General features: G+C 39.4%; 1 protein-coding gene across 4 annotated transcripts in view; it reads left to right on the forward strand.

Moving 5' to 3' along the window:
* The window catches only part of LOC149445028 (fibroblast growth factor 12), a 705,992-nt gene that overhangs the window by 486,678 nt on the left and 205,010 nt on the right, over window positions 1-14,304 (forward strand). For all 4 annotated transcript variants that reach the window (XM_089654318.1, XM_089654317.1, XM_089654316.1 and 1 more), the window contains one exon: window positions 743-846. In XM_089654318.1, the coding sequence (XP_089510444.1) occupies window positions 743-846 (104 nt within the window). The remainder of the gene's footprint in view (window positions 1-742; window positions 847-14,304) is intronic.

The raw sequence follows: 14,304 nt of genomic DNA on the forward strand, positions 1-14,304 counted from the left end.
AGTCCTTTAGGTTCCTAGTGACTGAATATTGTATTACTTCGAAACCGGAAGTGACGAGAATGGGCGGAGTTTGGCGCCATTTTACTGGAGTCCAGTGTGGGAATGAAGTGTAAGATCTGTGTTGTTCTAATTATTGTTGCGGGGCTTGCTCCATTTCCAGACCTCACTTGCCTTCCCCCTGGTGTGATTTGATGAACAGGTTGCCATAAGAGGGCAGGAACTTCCGCTGTCCCCGCCATTGTTATGGCAACCTGTTCTATACAAGTAGTGCCAAGCAGTGTCAGTACTGTGCAGGCGCAATATCGAGTGGTGCATGCTGGGATAACCAGCAGCACCAACTTCAGGAAAAAAAGCCTTGAAGGCTTCAGATGCTCACAGCCATCATGGCGCCTGCCTGCTTCCTAGATCAAGGTAAAGATTTACATATTTAAAACGAATTAGAAAGCTATAACTTATAACTTTATCCAACTGTTAATGTTCTCGAAAAGGCAATCCTGGGTCAACTTTTAAGAAAAATGTATTCTGGGGACTGGAACTCCGCTTTAAGGAAAAGGTCATTTCACCCAAAATTGGTAAGGGGGGGAAACAGAATATGCAATCTAAAAAAGGAGAGCGAAGGTCCATTTTAAGCATCACATCAGACAAAATATAAGATAGCTTTATGAAACACTATTAGACATATTCTGTACATAAAAATAAATCTTTCTGAACATTATTTTTATTTTCTTTTTATCTGATTCAGCCCTTTTCAATCTAATCCCTGTGGGTCTACGGGTGGTTGCAATACAAGGCGTTAAGGCAGGCCTCTACGTGGCAATGAATGGCGAAGGTTTTCTCTACAGCTCAGTAAGTCTGGTGTGCTCTCTATCATAATTTCATTCTGTGAAGTGAACAGGATTTGTACAAAATTCTAAATAATTATAGAGCATGCAAAACTGTTGATAGAATCAAACAGCTAAAGTTGCAACCCTAAGGACTTATTTATGTGAAAAAGCTACATATCGCATTGAGAATTGCATTACATCTGTTCACGTTCATTGGCACAGAAATTTAGATATCTGACATAAATGTGTGTGGTCCATTCTGTATGTGTGCTGCTATTTCATATTTTCATGAGATTACTGGACAGGAACCTTGTGTATTTCTCAATTATTGGTATTAAGACTTTTACATAAACCAAACTGTAATATATGGTCCTTGGCCCTTTCAAGTCAATAAACATTATTTATTTTCAAATCAATATTTCTTATTTATAAAGACACTCATCTGTATAGCATAGTACTTATAGTTGATCAAAAAGCAAATAAGGTACCAGTATTCAAACTGGGATTAGTGAAACATGAAATGGCTGGTTATGGACCAGTAACTTTAACATTTAGGGAGAACTGCACTGGTATGGAAATTGGCATGAGGTTTATGTTGTAATATCCTTTACCACCGTGTTCTTTGCATTTCTTGTCCAGCTAGTCAGAAAGTCTTGAGCAAGCTTTTCCAGGACTATTTCAGTATTACGGCCTGTTCATTCCAGATGCATTATCATGACTTTTGCTGCATTTCAACTGCAGCAAAATTTGAAATACAGCATAATGTGCCCGTATCAGCTGGTGGGAATCCAGCCTATCACACATCAGCTTTTAGCAGGTTTCTTTTGTATTTTTATAGGCAAAAAATGTTCTGCTAAAGCTTTCCACACAGATTTGATCTGTTATTCTAAGCTACGTTTTACAATAATGTATTGTAAGTAGCTACACAGATTTTCTTCAGATTTCTTTAAATTTCATTTGCTAGATCAACAAAATGTACCAATACCTAACTGGTGTGTGGCCTGCTTGGGTTAATGTATGTTTGGTCATGTTTAACCTCTTGACCCTCAGGCCAATTCTGACATTCTTTAAAAATTCAGACTTTTTTATGCTTGAAAATTACTTAGAACCCCCAAACATTATTTATATTTTTAAGCAGATGCCCTAGAGAGTACAATGGTGGGTGTTGCAATTTTTGATGTCATACTGTATTTGCATAGAGGTTTTTCAAACGCAACTGTTGTGGAAAAAATGCACTTTAATATATTTTAATGCACAAAAACACATTTAAATTTCCAGTTGTTTGATAAAATATAAAAGATAATGTTGGGCCAAGTAAATAGATACCTAACATGTCACGCATTAAAATTGTGCATGCTCTTGGAATACATAAAAATCTCCATAGTGATGCTTTAAAAGCCTTTACAGGTTACCAGTTTAGAGTTACACAGTGCTAGAATTATTGTTTCTGCCATAACATTCACGGCAATACCTCACATATGTGGTGTGAACACCGTTTACTTATGGACGTGCATCCAACATATGCATTCACCTTTGCTCAGAGGGATGGGGGAACAGGGCCACTTTATTTTATTTTTTTTAATTATTTAAATATTTATTTTTATACATTCTCTTTAAATTTGTTTTTTTTTTTTATTATTTTATGGCTATCACAAGGGATGAATAACATCCCTTATGATAGCTGGAGCAGTGACAGGTCCTCTTTATAGAGAGATTTGGGGTCTATTAGACCCCAGATCTTTCCTCTGCCCTTCAAAGCATCAGATCAAACCCAGATTGGTTTGATCTGATGCTTTCACAGGCTGGTAATGGTCTGTTACATTAGACAAAATCCAGAAGTGTAGAAAAACGTGGTCTCTTAGACCATAGAGATGTTCTGGGTTATTTCGGTCCTTGATCATCTCTATGGTCAGCTGGCCAGCTTCAGTCCTGGGCTCCCTTGTGGAATGTAGGAGAGCCTGGGAAGGCAGTGGCGATGGGGGGACCCCTTTCGTAATGTAAAATCGATCCAGCAGCTAATCAGCCATGACCTCGATATAAACACTCCAACCCAAAGATGTGCAGGGATGTCCTTGGATGGCAAGTGGCTAAAAGGATTCTGATAACTTAGAACAGTGTAATGTGCAAGTAAACAATACTACAAAATATTAGAAAACCAGCATACATAAAAATATAGGAAGTAACTTTAGATTGCCTTTGAACAATTCTATCATCAGATTCTAAAGCAGCTTCAACACAGCTTCTTTGATTTATCAAAATACTTGTAACAGCAGCTATGCTTATGCCTGCCATGTCTATATGCTTTTCAGCACTACGTCAATGCTTCTTCGTGGGGACAACAATGTCTGCCCCATCATGATGCTATAAACGTTTAGTACTGCTTGAGGAAGTATAGAAAGTGTGTGGATAGCTTTGTTCAGCTTGCCTAACCATGGCTGGAAAGGCTTAGTATTCCCTGCCCTGGTGAACAAGTAAAGTAGTCCTTTTGACTTACCTTTAATCAAACAGAGTTTAACAAACACAAGGCAAATTGTAGACCAATGAAAACCTTAAACTCTCAATCACCAAATTATTGTAAGCAAGTATAAGAGGTGCTGTTCTTTGTTGAGGCACCTCTTTTAGTATGTGCTACTTAACTGATATACCCATCTGAGAACTGGACCATGGGAATCTTACAGAATCCCATACTCTTCATATGCTTTGCTCCCCCAATAGTTACTTTTGAGCATTTCTTAGAGGAGATTTGGTGTATTTGAAACTCCTGGTTATTTTCTTTTCTTTCAAGTTCAGCTTGTAAAACAGTGAATATGGGCATTTTATTTTTTTTAACACTTCTTATTTTATGGTGAGCAGATAAAGGGTCCTCTTTATGGTGAGCAGATAAAGGGTCTAAAATAGATTCAGCAAATAAGCTGATTTTCACAGATATCCAGCATCTGCAAATCAGCCTGATTTGGATTGAATCTAGAACTGGCTGGACCATTTCACACATTTCTACATTTCATTGGACAGAGTATAAGCTGGAGGCACATAAGGCAGATTTTCACTGACAGATAATAGTTTATGACTTTCAGAGATAAAGGTCAGCACTTTTACAGTCCATTCTCTGGCCCAGTCTCTTGAGGGACCTGGGAGTAAAAGCCCAAGCATGGTAGTACAACCCTGGTTCCGAAAAAGAAATCCAGCCCTTGACATTCTGTGCAATCAGGTGGTTTTATTTTATCTATGGAAATGAGAATTTTATGTATTCTCCTATAGTGCCACTGCAGTTCCCCTTTATTTCCATCATAGTATGATTTAGAGTTGGTGTCTACCACATTGATCGTAAAGGTTTTGCCAATATATAGCTCTGGGGTTTTGGCATCATGTTGATTTTGTCTTCTGTTGCTAACAGTGTAGTGAATATTAACCTCTTGGAACTACAGTCAATACATTGACATTTGGTTAATTAAACATTGTAGATTTAATCAGCATTTTAAAAGTTACATTGTTTGAAAATCTTACATTTGTTATGACAATGTACTTTTATCTATATTTATAAGAGTCAAGCAAAATGTCTCTTTGCTTTTGCAATTCCAAATATTTCAGCTTTACTGCTATTCAGCCTTTAATGTAAGAGCGTAAGGAATCGAAAATAATGTTCTTACTAAATACCAGTTTTAGGAAATTAACTAGTACATTGAAAAGCATTGCTTGTCTCTGCTTGCACAATATTTACATTCAATATTCTTTATGCATTCTTTAGGCTCCAGTTTTTACACCTTGTAAATAAGATTGTTCTCATACAAGAAATGGCTTGTTTTTTTATTTGTTATATACCTTCTATTTGCATAAACACATATTTTATTGGGAGTTGTTTTTCATTTTGTCCTTTTTTTAATGGGTGTATTTATGGTAATTTAGGGAATGGAATGTATTTCAGTTTAGTTTATTCCATTTATGTTCTTTATGTTTGTAGTTTTTATTGCCTTTTTGTACTTTGTATTTGTGTACTGTCACATGTTTTCTTTCACTCTTTCTTCCCTGTCTGTTTTTGTTTTCAATGTTTTGTTTTTGGCAAAAGAACAGGTCTAGGGACAGTTTAAATGAGTTTACATAGCCCTTGAACCATTTAAAGCTCAGAGAAGTGGGTAAACCCTGGGATCTCTTCTTTTTCTTTCATAGACTGCTTTGCATTCAGTCAAAAGAATACACAGCTTTTTGTGAATAGATGAGAAAAGCATAAGAGGGAGAGCAAAGCATCTCTTTTGTTCACTGTAGATTAGCCAGAACTGTTAATCTGGGAAGCAGAAGCTCACAACTGATGCTGTATTTGGCGGCAATAAAGCATTTTTACCATCCCCAGCCACCATCTAGACATAGCTGGCAATGTGTTAAATTCACATAAATTCTCTGGACCAATCCCAATTAAAAAAGTACTTTTTTCTTGGAGTTCTACTTTATTTATATTAGCCCTATTAGGTTGTGTAGATTTGGGCTCTGTGTGGTATTTCTGTTTGAGCTACATGTTTACAAATAAAACCAATGTGCTCTTTCTGTGTACAGTGATAAAAGAGAACACCAGTGGGCATAGCATATCATGTGGTAAAGTTGTTTAATTCCAGGAACACATTGGGGTTCAGTTACAAAAGGATCAGAGACTGTTCACTTTCATGCAAACAGGATATTCATTGAGCTTAGTAAATACGGTAACGCTGAATAGCAAATCATGTGCAAGAAAAAATACTTTTTTTTTTTGCTAGTGATTGGGTCATTTAAGTGATTAAAGTGAGCCCAGCTTTACATTGCCAACTTCAATAAAAAAAAAAAAAATTAATTGAGCTTAGTAAATACGGTAACGCTGAATAGCAAATCATGTGCAAGAAAAAATACTTTTTTTTTTTGCTAGTGATTGGGTCATTTAAGTGATTAAAGTGAGCCCAGCTTTACATTGCCAACTTCAATAAAAAAAAAAAAAATCACTGTACAAAGAGAACATTCTGATAGCTAAGTGAACAATGTCTACTACTTTAATAAATTAATTCCACTGTGGTATGCTTCCATAATGATTTAGGTACGATAAAATGTACAGCTAAAAGCTAACGTTCCTTTTTATGAACTGCTCTTAATACCCTGAACACCCGAGTTCAGGCTAAGAGAGGGAGTGTCAGCACATTGAGCTAGTCAGGATCTGCTGTATTGCACTGTGTTGTCATCCTAATTAGTTTCACAGGTTGGATGATGAAGCAGTAGGTGTTTACTGTATAGGGGAGGGGGGGAGCAAAGGGAGTCTTCAGTGTGTGGTGCTGCTGGAGACAAGAAGCTGTAGGGCTGCATCCTGATATGTTGCACACGATGCAGAGCTGTATCTTAATATGTTGTACACAGAGAAAGATGAGGCAGTTAGTGTTTAGAGCAGCTTACAGGAGGGGGCAAGCAAAGGGGACCTTCAATGTGTGGTGCTGATGGAGATTGGATGCTGCAAGAGCTGCAACCATCTTGGCTATATACTATGTCACTGGATTGTGTGCATCATAAGACTTGCTAAACACAAATGAAATTATATTTATAGGTATAACAATTGCCACATCTATTTCCCTGTGTATTTATCTTCTTGTTTGTTTTTCTACTTTTTCCAAGAAAAAAAAAAAAAGAAAAAAAAAAATATATATATATCTTACCAACCCTATAGGTGGTGGCTGCATTCTTTTTAATTCTTTAGTCTTCTAATGCCTTTATATTTATATGGTGATTTGGCCATTCATTCCTAGTGTGGCTTCGTTCTGTGGAGTAGAAATGCAACCACCCTTGGATGGCAGCATTTTCAATCTGTGGAGAGGGTAGTGTTAAGCCGGCCATAGATGGTTCCAAACTCAGCCAGTTCAACAGCGACCAGACGAGATTCGAACCGTCTGTGGGCAGGCGGATTGTACTCATGTCAATCTACTAGGGTACAACCAGCAGGTCAGATTTTTACATGTGATTATAGCCAGTGGCTATAACTGCTAGCAATAATTACTGTGTTCTTCCGGCAGGGATGGCTCCCTGCATCCCCCCATCCCCTGCTAGGAGAACACATTAGCTCCATGGGAGGAACTGATGGGGGGAATTGAGCGATTTTCTTTCCTGCAACCAAAGAAAATCACATCATCTATGGCCTGCCTTAGATGCACTAGCAATTTTATATGGACTTGACTAACAAATTGCAGCCAAAACTCCAGCAACCACTTTTTAATTAGTTACAGCACTAGTTTTACTTTCTTTTGGGATAAAGGTTTCACATAAATGAATAAAAGCTGACAATTGTAAGCCCCCAGTCTGTGTTACCGGCTAGAGCGCTGTTGTCCAGTTCTGGGAGGGCATCACATGATGCAACCGGCACTGTCAGTGATCACTCTACAGACACAGCTGATCACATGACTAGGTAAAAGACCAATCACAGCGGCCTTTTACCATGTGATCAGCTGTCTCCAATGACACAGAAGATCACAAAGTAAATACAGTTGCCGGTTATCAGCAGCATTTTCCTCACGCTGTCACAATGTGAGGCAAGTACTGCCGATAACCGACAAATGTCACAGAACAGATCTAAACTGATAAGCAATGCTGCCCAGCAGTGCCCATAAGTGCCACCCAGCAGTGCCACCCATCAGTGCTCAGCAGTGCCACCCATCAGTGCTGCCAGTCAATGCCGACCATCAGTCCCACCTATCAGTGCCTATCATTGCTTCGTGTTAATGCAGCATCATCCATGCCTCCTCATCAATGTCCACCAGTGCCACCTCATCAGTGCAGCCTATCAGTGCTGCCTATCTGTGCCCATCAGTGCTGCCTATCAGTGCAGCCTCATCAACACACATCAGTGAAGGAGAACAATTGCCTGTTTGCAAAATTTTATAATAGAAACAAAGAAAAACATATTTTTTTCAAATGTTTTGCTCTTTTTTTGCTTATAGTGTAAAAAATAACCCCAGTGGCGATTAAATACCAGCAAAAGAAATCTCTATTTGTGTGAAAAAATTATAGAAATTTCATATGGGTACCATTGCGTGACTGAGCAAATGTCATTCAAAGTGCAACAGCACTAAAAGCTGAAAATTGGCCTGGGCAGGAAGGGGGTAAAAGTGCCTGGTAGACAAGTGGTTAAAGGAATTTTGAAAAGTAACAGATTTACTGGCCAGAACAGCAGGTGAAAATAAAGGAAAAAGACAAAAAAATAAAATGAATGTAGCCACCACATTATAGCTTTAGTAGGCTGCAATATATTAAATATTTGCTTTTGGAGAAAGACATCCCTTGCATGGAGTTTCTTTTTTAGCTTTTATAACATCAGTTGAGTTTTAAAGATGGGTCCAACCAAAGCAATGTGTGTTGGCTCAAAAGAAAAAAATTAGTAGTTTTAACTAAGCAATAGGCTGTTCCTCTTTATTTCAAAGCTATCCCCATTGATATGCTGCATTGTGCTCAGAAATACTTCCGTATGCAACACAGTGATTGTTAAAATTCAAGGCAATAGGTTTTACTGCATAGTATATTATCAAACAAGTTACAATATGAATGAGCTCTAGAGTCAATTTAAAGTAGTACAAAATTAATTTAGACATTATTATAGTCATTCCTATATGAAATCATCCATTTTTGTAACATTAAAGTCTAATTCATAAAAACATGCCAGATGACAAGTATAAATCAATGGTGGTGATCCATGAACAAAAGCAGAAATGCGCACTCACCAGAAGACAGATATAAGTAAGCGGTATGCATCAAAGCCCATGGATCCTCAATCAAGGAGAAAACTGGTCTGGTCAAAATGGGTTGATCTTCCCTCAAGGATGCAGAGCTTATCCAAAACAGATCCAGGTAGCCAGAGGTCTCCTACAGCTGGATGGACGGAAGGGGTCACCTACTTAAAGGGGGTCTTCCTCCTCTTGGTAAAGGCAAATGTCATACGGGTACAGCGTTGCACGACCGCGCAATTGTCATTCAAGATGCGACAGTGCTGAATCCCGTCCTCCAGTGACACCGTCCTCCAGTGACACCGTCCTCCACTGGCACCGTCCCACTGATCTGCTGCTGGAATAAAACTCCCCGGTCAGCAGGTAGATGATCTCCAGGGTGAGCCGTAATATCCTCTCTCCTTGCTTAGAGTGCTTAGCTGCTTTTTTGGATTAGCGCTCACTCTTTTATTATATACATAGTATTTTTGTAAAATTGTAATAATAAATTATCTTTAATTGGTGCATGCAGGCTGGTATAATAACATTTTTATATAATACGGAACACTCCTGGCAACAGACTGGGGTAGTAACACAAAGGGTTTTATTTGAGTGCTGAGTAAAGCCTCAGAGGACGTTTTCATCCCTGTGGGTTAAACCATACAACAATAGGAATAGAAAAAAAACAGGATTTAGAAAAATCAGGTTATTAGAATCGCTGGAGAGATATTTCTTTTTCTTCCTGCTATATTAATCTTTACTAGACTATTGCTGGCAACAATGACACATCATATGATTGTACGCACTGTGAACGCAGACCATGTGCGAAAGAAAAAGCAGGGAAAATAGCTTTGGTATTTTTGTACATATGTGTTAAAACACCAGGTAACAAGGTTTAATTAATCATTTATCTTACTGAGGTGTTAAGTCAGCTTCCTGATTGACTATGTGGGCTCATGAGATGAAAGAAGAAATCCACTATGCAGTCTCTTATATAACAGTTATATAACATTGCATTAATGCACTGTATGTACAGCATTTTTAGTATTCAAAGCAAACTTACTCATTCATCCTTTTGTTGTTGAGAAATCACTAGCATTTTTATCTGTGGCCATCTTGAGTAAGGGCAGATGATTCTTGTAGCATTTACTTCCCATATTTCATCTGCCCATGAAGATTCCAGGGTTGTATGCAATTATTTTGACCTTGGCTAGAAATTAAGAAGCAACTGAAGAAATAAAAAAAGTTTAAAAAGCTTTTAATATACCTTCCTATCTAATTATGAAGGCTAGCAGCATAAGGATTAAAATACTTAAAGTATAACTAAAGATTAAGTGGAGGTGGATTAGAACACCTTTTAGGTCTTTATTGCTGCCTGTGTATCCCTTAGGGAGATTCACTCTCTGTCCTGTTTACTGGTACTTTTGAAAGCAAAAGTAGAATAAATTCCAAATTTTGGGTAGTCCCCAGAAAAATAATAGAGGAGAAATCTGCCAATGGGGACATTAGTCCTGGTGACCTGGGGGCTAATTTGCAGGGATTTCCTCTCACGTCCTGTTTTGGCTATGAGACAGGAAGTAAAGGTAAATGTCCCCAGCCCCCCCCCCCCCTTACTCTATCCAAAATTAAAAAAAGTTTTGCTTATAGTTCTAATTTAATAATAATTGAGAGAGTTTAGTAATGCTTTTAGGAGGTCATCTACCTCATTGGTGTTGCTTGGGTGCCTAAATGTGAGGTCCAGCTCAGGTTAGTAGGCATGAAAGAGGGAAAAGAAGGTTGGCTGATGCAGAATTCAAGAAGAACTTTCCTTGCTCTATTCCAGTATAGAGATATTACTCAATATAAAGGAATGGGGCAACCAGGTACAATAGGAATTAGTTCACACTGTTGCACTGCGGTAACTTGCACTACCAATGCATGCACTGTGTTGCAACACACATCTGTTGGCTTTAGGGTGCCAGTAAGCATGAATGACACTGCAATACACACAAAGCGTTGGTGTTGATGAGCTGCTGTGCCTTTCATTTTAAATGGCACCTCAATGCACCTTGCCGACAGATGTGTGTTTCAACGCACCACAATGCATGTTGCATTACAAAAAAACGAAATGCATTTTTTAGTGTCAACAGACAACCACAGCACTATCCTATTACTGCAATATAATAAAAGTAAATATTCTTAGTTCAACAATAAATTGTGATTAATAATAATAAAATTCTCTCTAGCTCCCATTCCTGAAGGCATCCATTCTTTGTGACAAAGCACATTGCTTGAGGCTTCCAGTGACGTCACTTCCAGCCCATGGAGTGCATGCCAGTTGCGCTTTTGGGTTTTTATACAATTGTATTACATGCTTATATACACTATTTTGCCAAAAGTATTGGATCACCTCTATGGCCACAGGTGTATAAAATCAAGCACTTAGGCATGCAGGCTGTTTCTACAAACATTTGTGAAAGAATGGATCGCTCTTAGGAGCTCAGTGAATTCAAGTGTGGTACTGTGTGCATCAAGTCCATCCATGAAATTTCCTTGCAATAAATATTCCACGGTCAACTGTTAGTGGTATTATAACAGAGTGGAAGCAACTGGGAACAACAGCAACTCAGCCATGAAGTGGTAGGCCACGTAAAATGACATAGCAGGGTCAGGGCATGCTAAAACGCACAGTGTGCAGAAGCTGCCAACTGTATGTAGAATCAATAGCTAAAGACTTCCGAACTTCATGTGGCCTTCAGATTAGCACAACAGTGCATAGAGAGCTTCATGGAATGGGTTTCCATGGCCAAGCAGCTGCATCCAAGCCTTACATCACTAAGCGCAATGCAAAGCATCGGATGCAGTGGTGTAAAGCACTGGATTCTAGAGCAGTGGAGACGTGTGCTCTGGAGTGACGAATCACTGTCTGGCAATACAATGGACATGTATGAGTTTGGCGGTTGCCAGGAGAACGGTACTTGCCTGACTGAATTGCACCAAGTGTAAAGTTTGGTGGATGGGGGGTTATGGTGTGGGGTTTGTTTTCAGGGGTAGGGCTTGTCCCCTTAGTTCCAGTGAAGGGAACTCTTAAGGCATCAGCATACCAAGACATTTTGGACAATTTCATGCTCCCAACTTTATGAGATGGCCCCTTCCTGTTCCAAAATGAATGCACACCAGTGCACTAAGCAAGGTCAATAAAGACCTGAATGAGTGAGTTTGGAGTGGAGGAACTTGACTGGCCTGCACAGAGTCCTAACCTCAACCCGATGGGATGAATTAGAGCAGAGACTGTGAGCCAAGCCTTCTTGTTCGACATCAGTGCCTGACCTCACAAATGTGCTTCTGGAAGAATGGTCAAACATTTCCATTGACACACCTTGTGGACAGCCTTCCCAGAAGAGTTGAAGCTATTATAGCTGCAAAGTGTTGGCCAACTCAATATTGCACCCTACAGACTACGACTGGGATGCCATTAAAGTTCATGTGCGTGTAAGGGCAGGCGCCCTAATACTTTTGGCAATATAGTGGAAGTGTATTGGTTTTAATGGTTTAAAACGTAATACTAATACACCGTGGTAGCTTTCCCCTTTCTATTCCTTATGCCTGCCTGAGCACTGAGGTTTAAGAACAGAGTGGTACTGAATGATATTCTGTATATGGAACAACCCATCCCGCACCAGCTGAGGAATTTTGGAGCTCTGGGAGAGATTCAAAAGTAGAGATGAATACCGTATTTTCCGGCGTATAAGGCGACTGGGTGTATAAGACAACCCCCTAATTTTCCAGTTAAAACATCAGCTTTGGGCTATACTCTCCATATAAGACTACCCCCCTTCTGAGGCAACACCATTTAAAAACATCAGATTTTTTAATTGTAATGGTTATGACTTACCGGTACTTAAAATCCTTCAAAATCCTCATGTTCATCCTCTGACATCATAAGTTCATGAATGACATCTTGTGATACATTTGTAAGACAGTCATCATATGGATCAAATTCCAAATCAGATGGTTACCGCTGGATGTGCGGTAATACGGTAGCTTCGGCTACATACAGTATACGGTATATAAAGAGCCTGCTGGATGTGCAGTAATGTACATACAGTATACCGCGCTGAGCCAAGCTGGTTCAAAACAAATGTCCCTATGACAGATTAATTTGTCAGCCCGCTGGATGTGCGGTATATACTGTATACTGAGCCAAGCTGTTTTCAAAACGTACCGGTACATCCCTACTGTAATCAGACCACTGGATGCGTGTATGTACGGTAGCTGCGGCTACATACAGTATACGCTGGGCCAATCACAGCGAGCGATGTATTCTACTAATGAATACAAAGCCTGCTCAGATTGGCTGAGGTTGTGACATCATCAACCCACCTCTCTGACTCAGCCAATCCAAGCAGGCTTTGTATTCATCAGTAGAATACATCACTCGCCTTGATTGGCCCAGTGTATACTGTATGTAGCCGCAGCTACCGTACATACACGCATCCAGCGGCCTGATTACAGTAGGGACGTACCGGTACATTTTGAAACCGCTTGGCTCAGCGCAGTACACTGTATATACAGCACATTCCGCGGGTTGACAAATTAATCTGTCATAGGGACATTTGTTTTGAGCCAGCTTGGCTCAGCACGGTATACTGTATGTACAGTATTACCACACATCCAGCCAGCTTGACCCAAACAAACTCAAGGTTCACATTTTATACCCCGCGTATAAGACGACCCCCAATTTTTGGGGTATATTTTTAAGTATAAAAAGTAGTCTTATACGCCAGAAAATACTGTAGATGCTTGGTTGACTCTTCTGCTAATGCTGAGAGTCATATACCTCTGGTGAATGTGGGAGCACAGAGGAGGGCCATGGAGTGTTCACGGGAATAGGCACGGATGTATTCATTGTTGAAAGATATTTGGTGAACTCTTTGAGTACTGAGCACTTTTTTATCCACCAACTGGAAATAGAAAGACTTTATTATTATTGATCATTATTGATTTATTGTTCAACTATGAGCATTTATTTGTATTACTTTGCAGAAATAGGATAGTGCTGTGATTGTCTGTTGGTGCCATTGTTCAAGCAGCTATCACAACTTGTGAGCAGCAGCTGTCCAAGGGAGTAATTTTTGGTGTTTGGATGCACTTTTTCATAGCTCAGAAAATTTAGTTTTTTGTTTTTACATTTTTTGTGTGTTAGACAGCACATTCAAATGAATGAGTTACCGTTATGCAACACAGATTAACGCACATGTGCATTACCCGCAACATTGTGAACTCAACCTATCATATAGCTATATCAGCTGGTTCTCCCGATGCAATTAAAAAGGTCAAAACCAATAATTAACTGTATTTATTGACTTCTGCATCTCCTTATTTTAAACCCTACCCTGCTTTCAGATATATTAAAGTTATTTTAACCACCTTCCGCCCGCCATATAGTACAATGACGGGCGCAAGGTGGTTTTCTCGTTCTGATAGGACGTCATATGACGTCCTTTCATTCTCAGCAAACACAAATGCTCCTGCGCTTGGGGATGGACTCGATGCTACAACCACATTAAGAATGTCCTGGAACATGCACACCTTGCTGCCCTCAAATGGACCGGGGGAATCCAAATATACTGAATGGGGAAAGAACAAAAAGAGGGCGCACAGGCCTAGTGCATTACCATAAAAAATGTTTAATAAAAAATAAAGTAGGTGTTGTACTCACAAACGACAATATAGTCAAGGCACATCATAAAAGAACAGCTGGATCAACACCGCGCTGAGTAACAGTCCGCAATAGGGAGTTTAGA

The sequence above is a fragment of the Staurois parvus genome, unplaced genomic scaffold, assembly GCF_062004578.1.
Source record: "Staurois parvus isolate SC_StPar_1 unplaced genomic scaffold, SC_StPar_1.0 ptg000750l, whole genome shotgun sequence".
Taxonomy (NCBI): Eukaryota; Metazoa; Chordata; class Amphibia; order Anura; family Ranidae; genus Staurois; species Staurois parvus.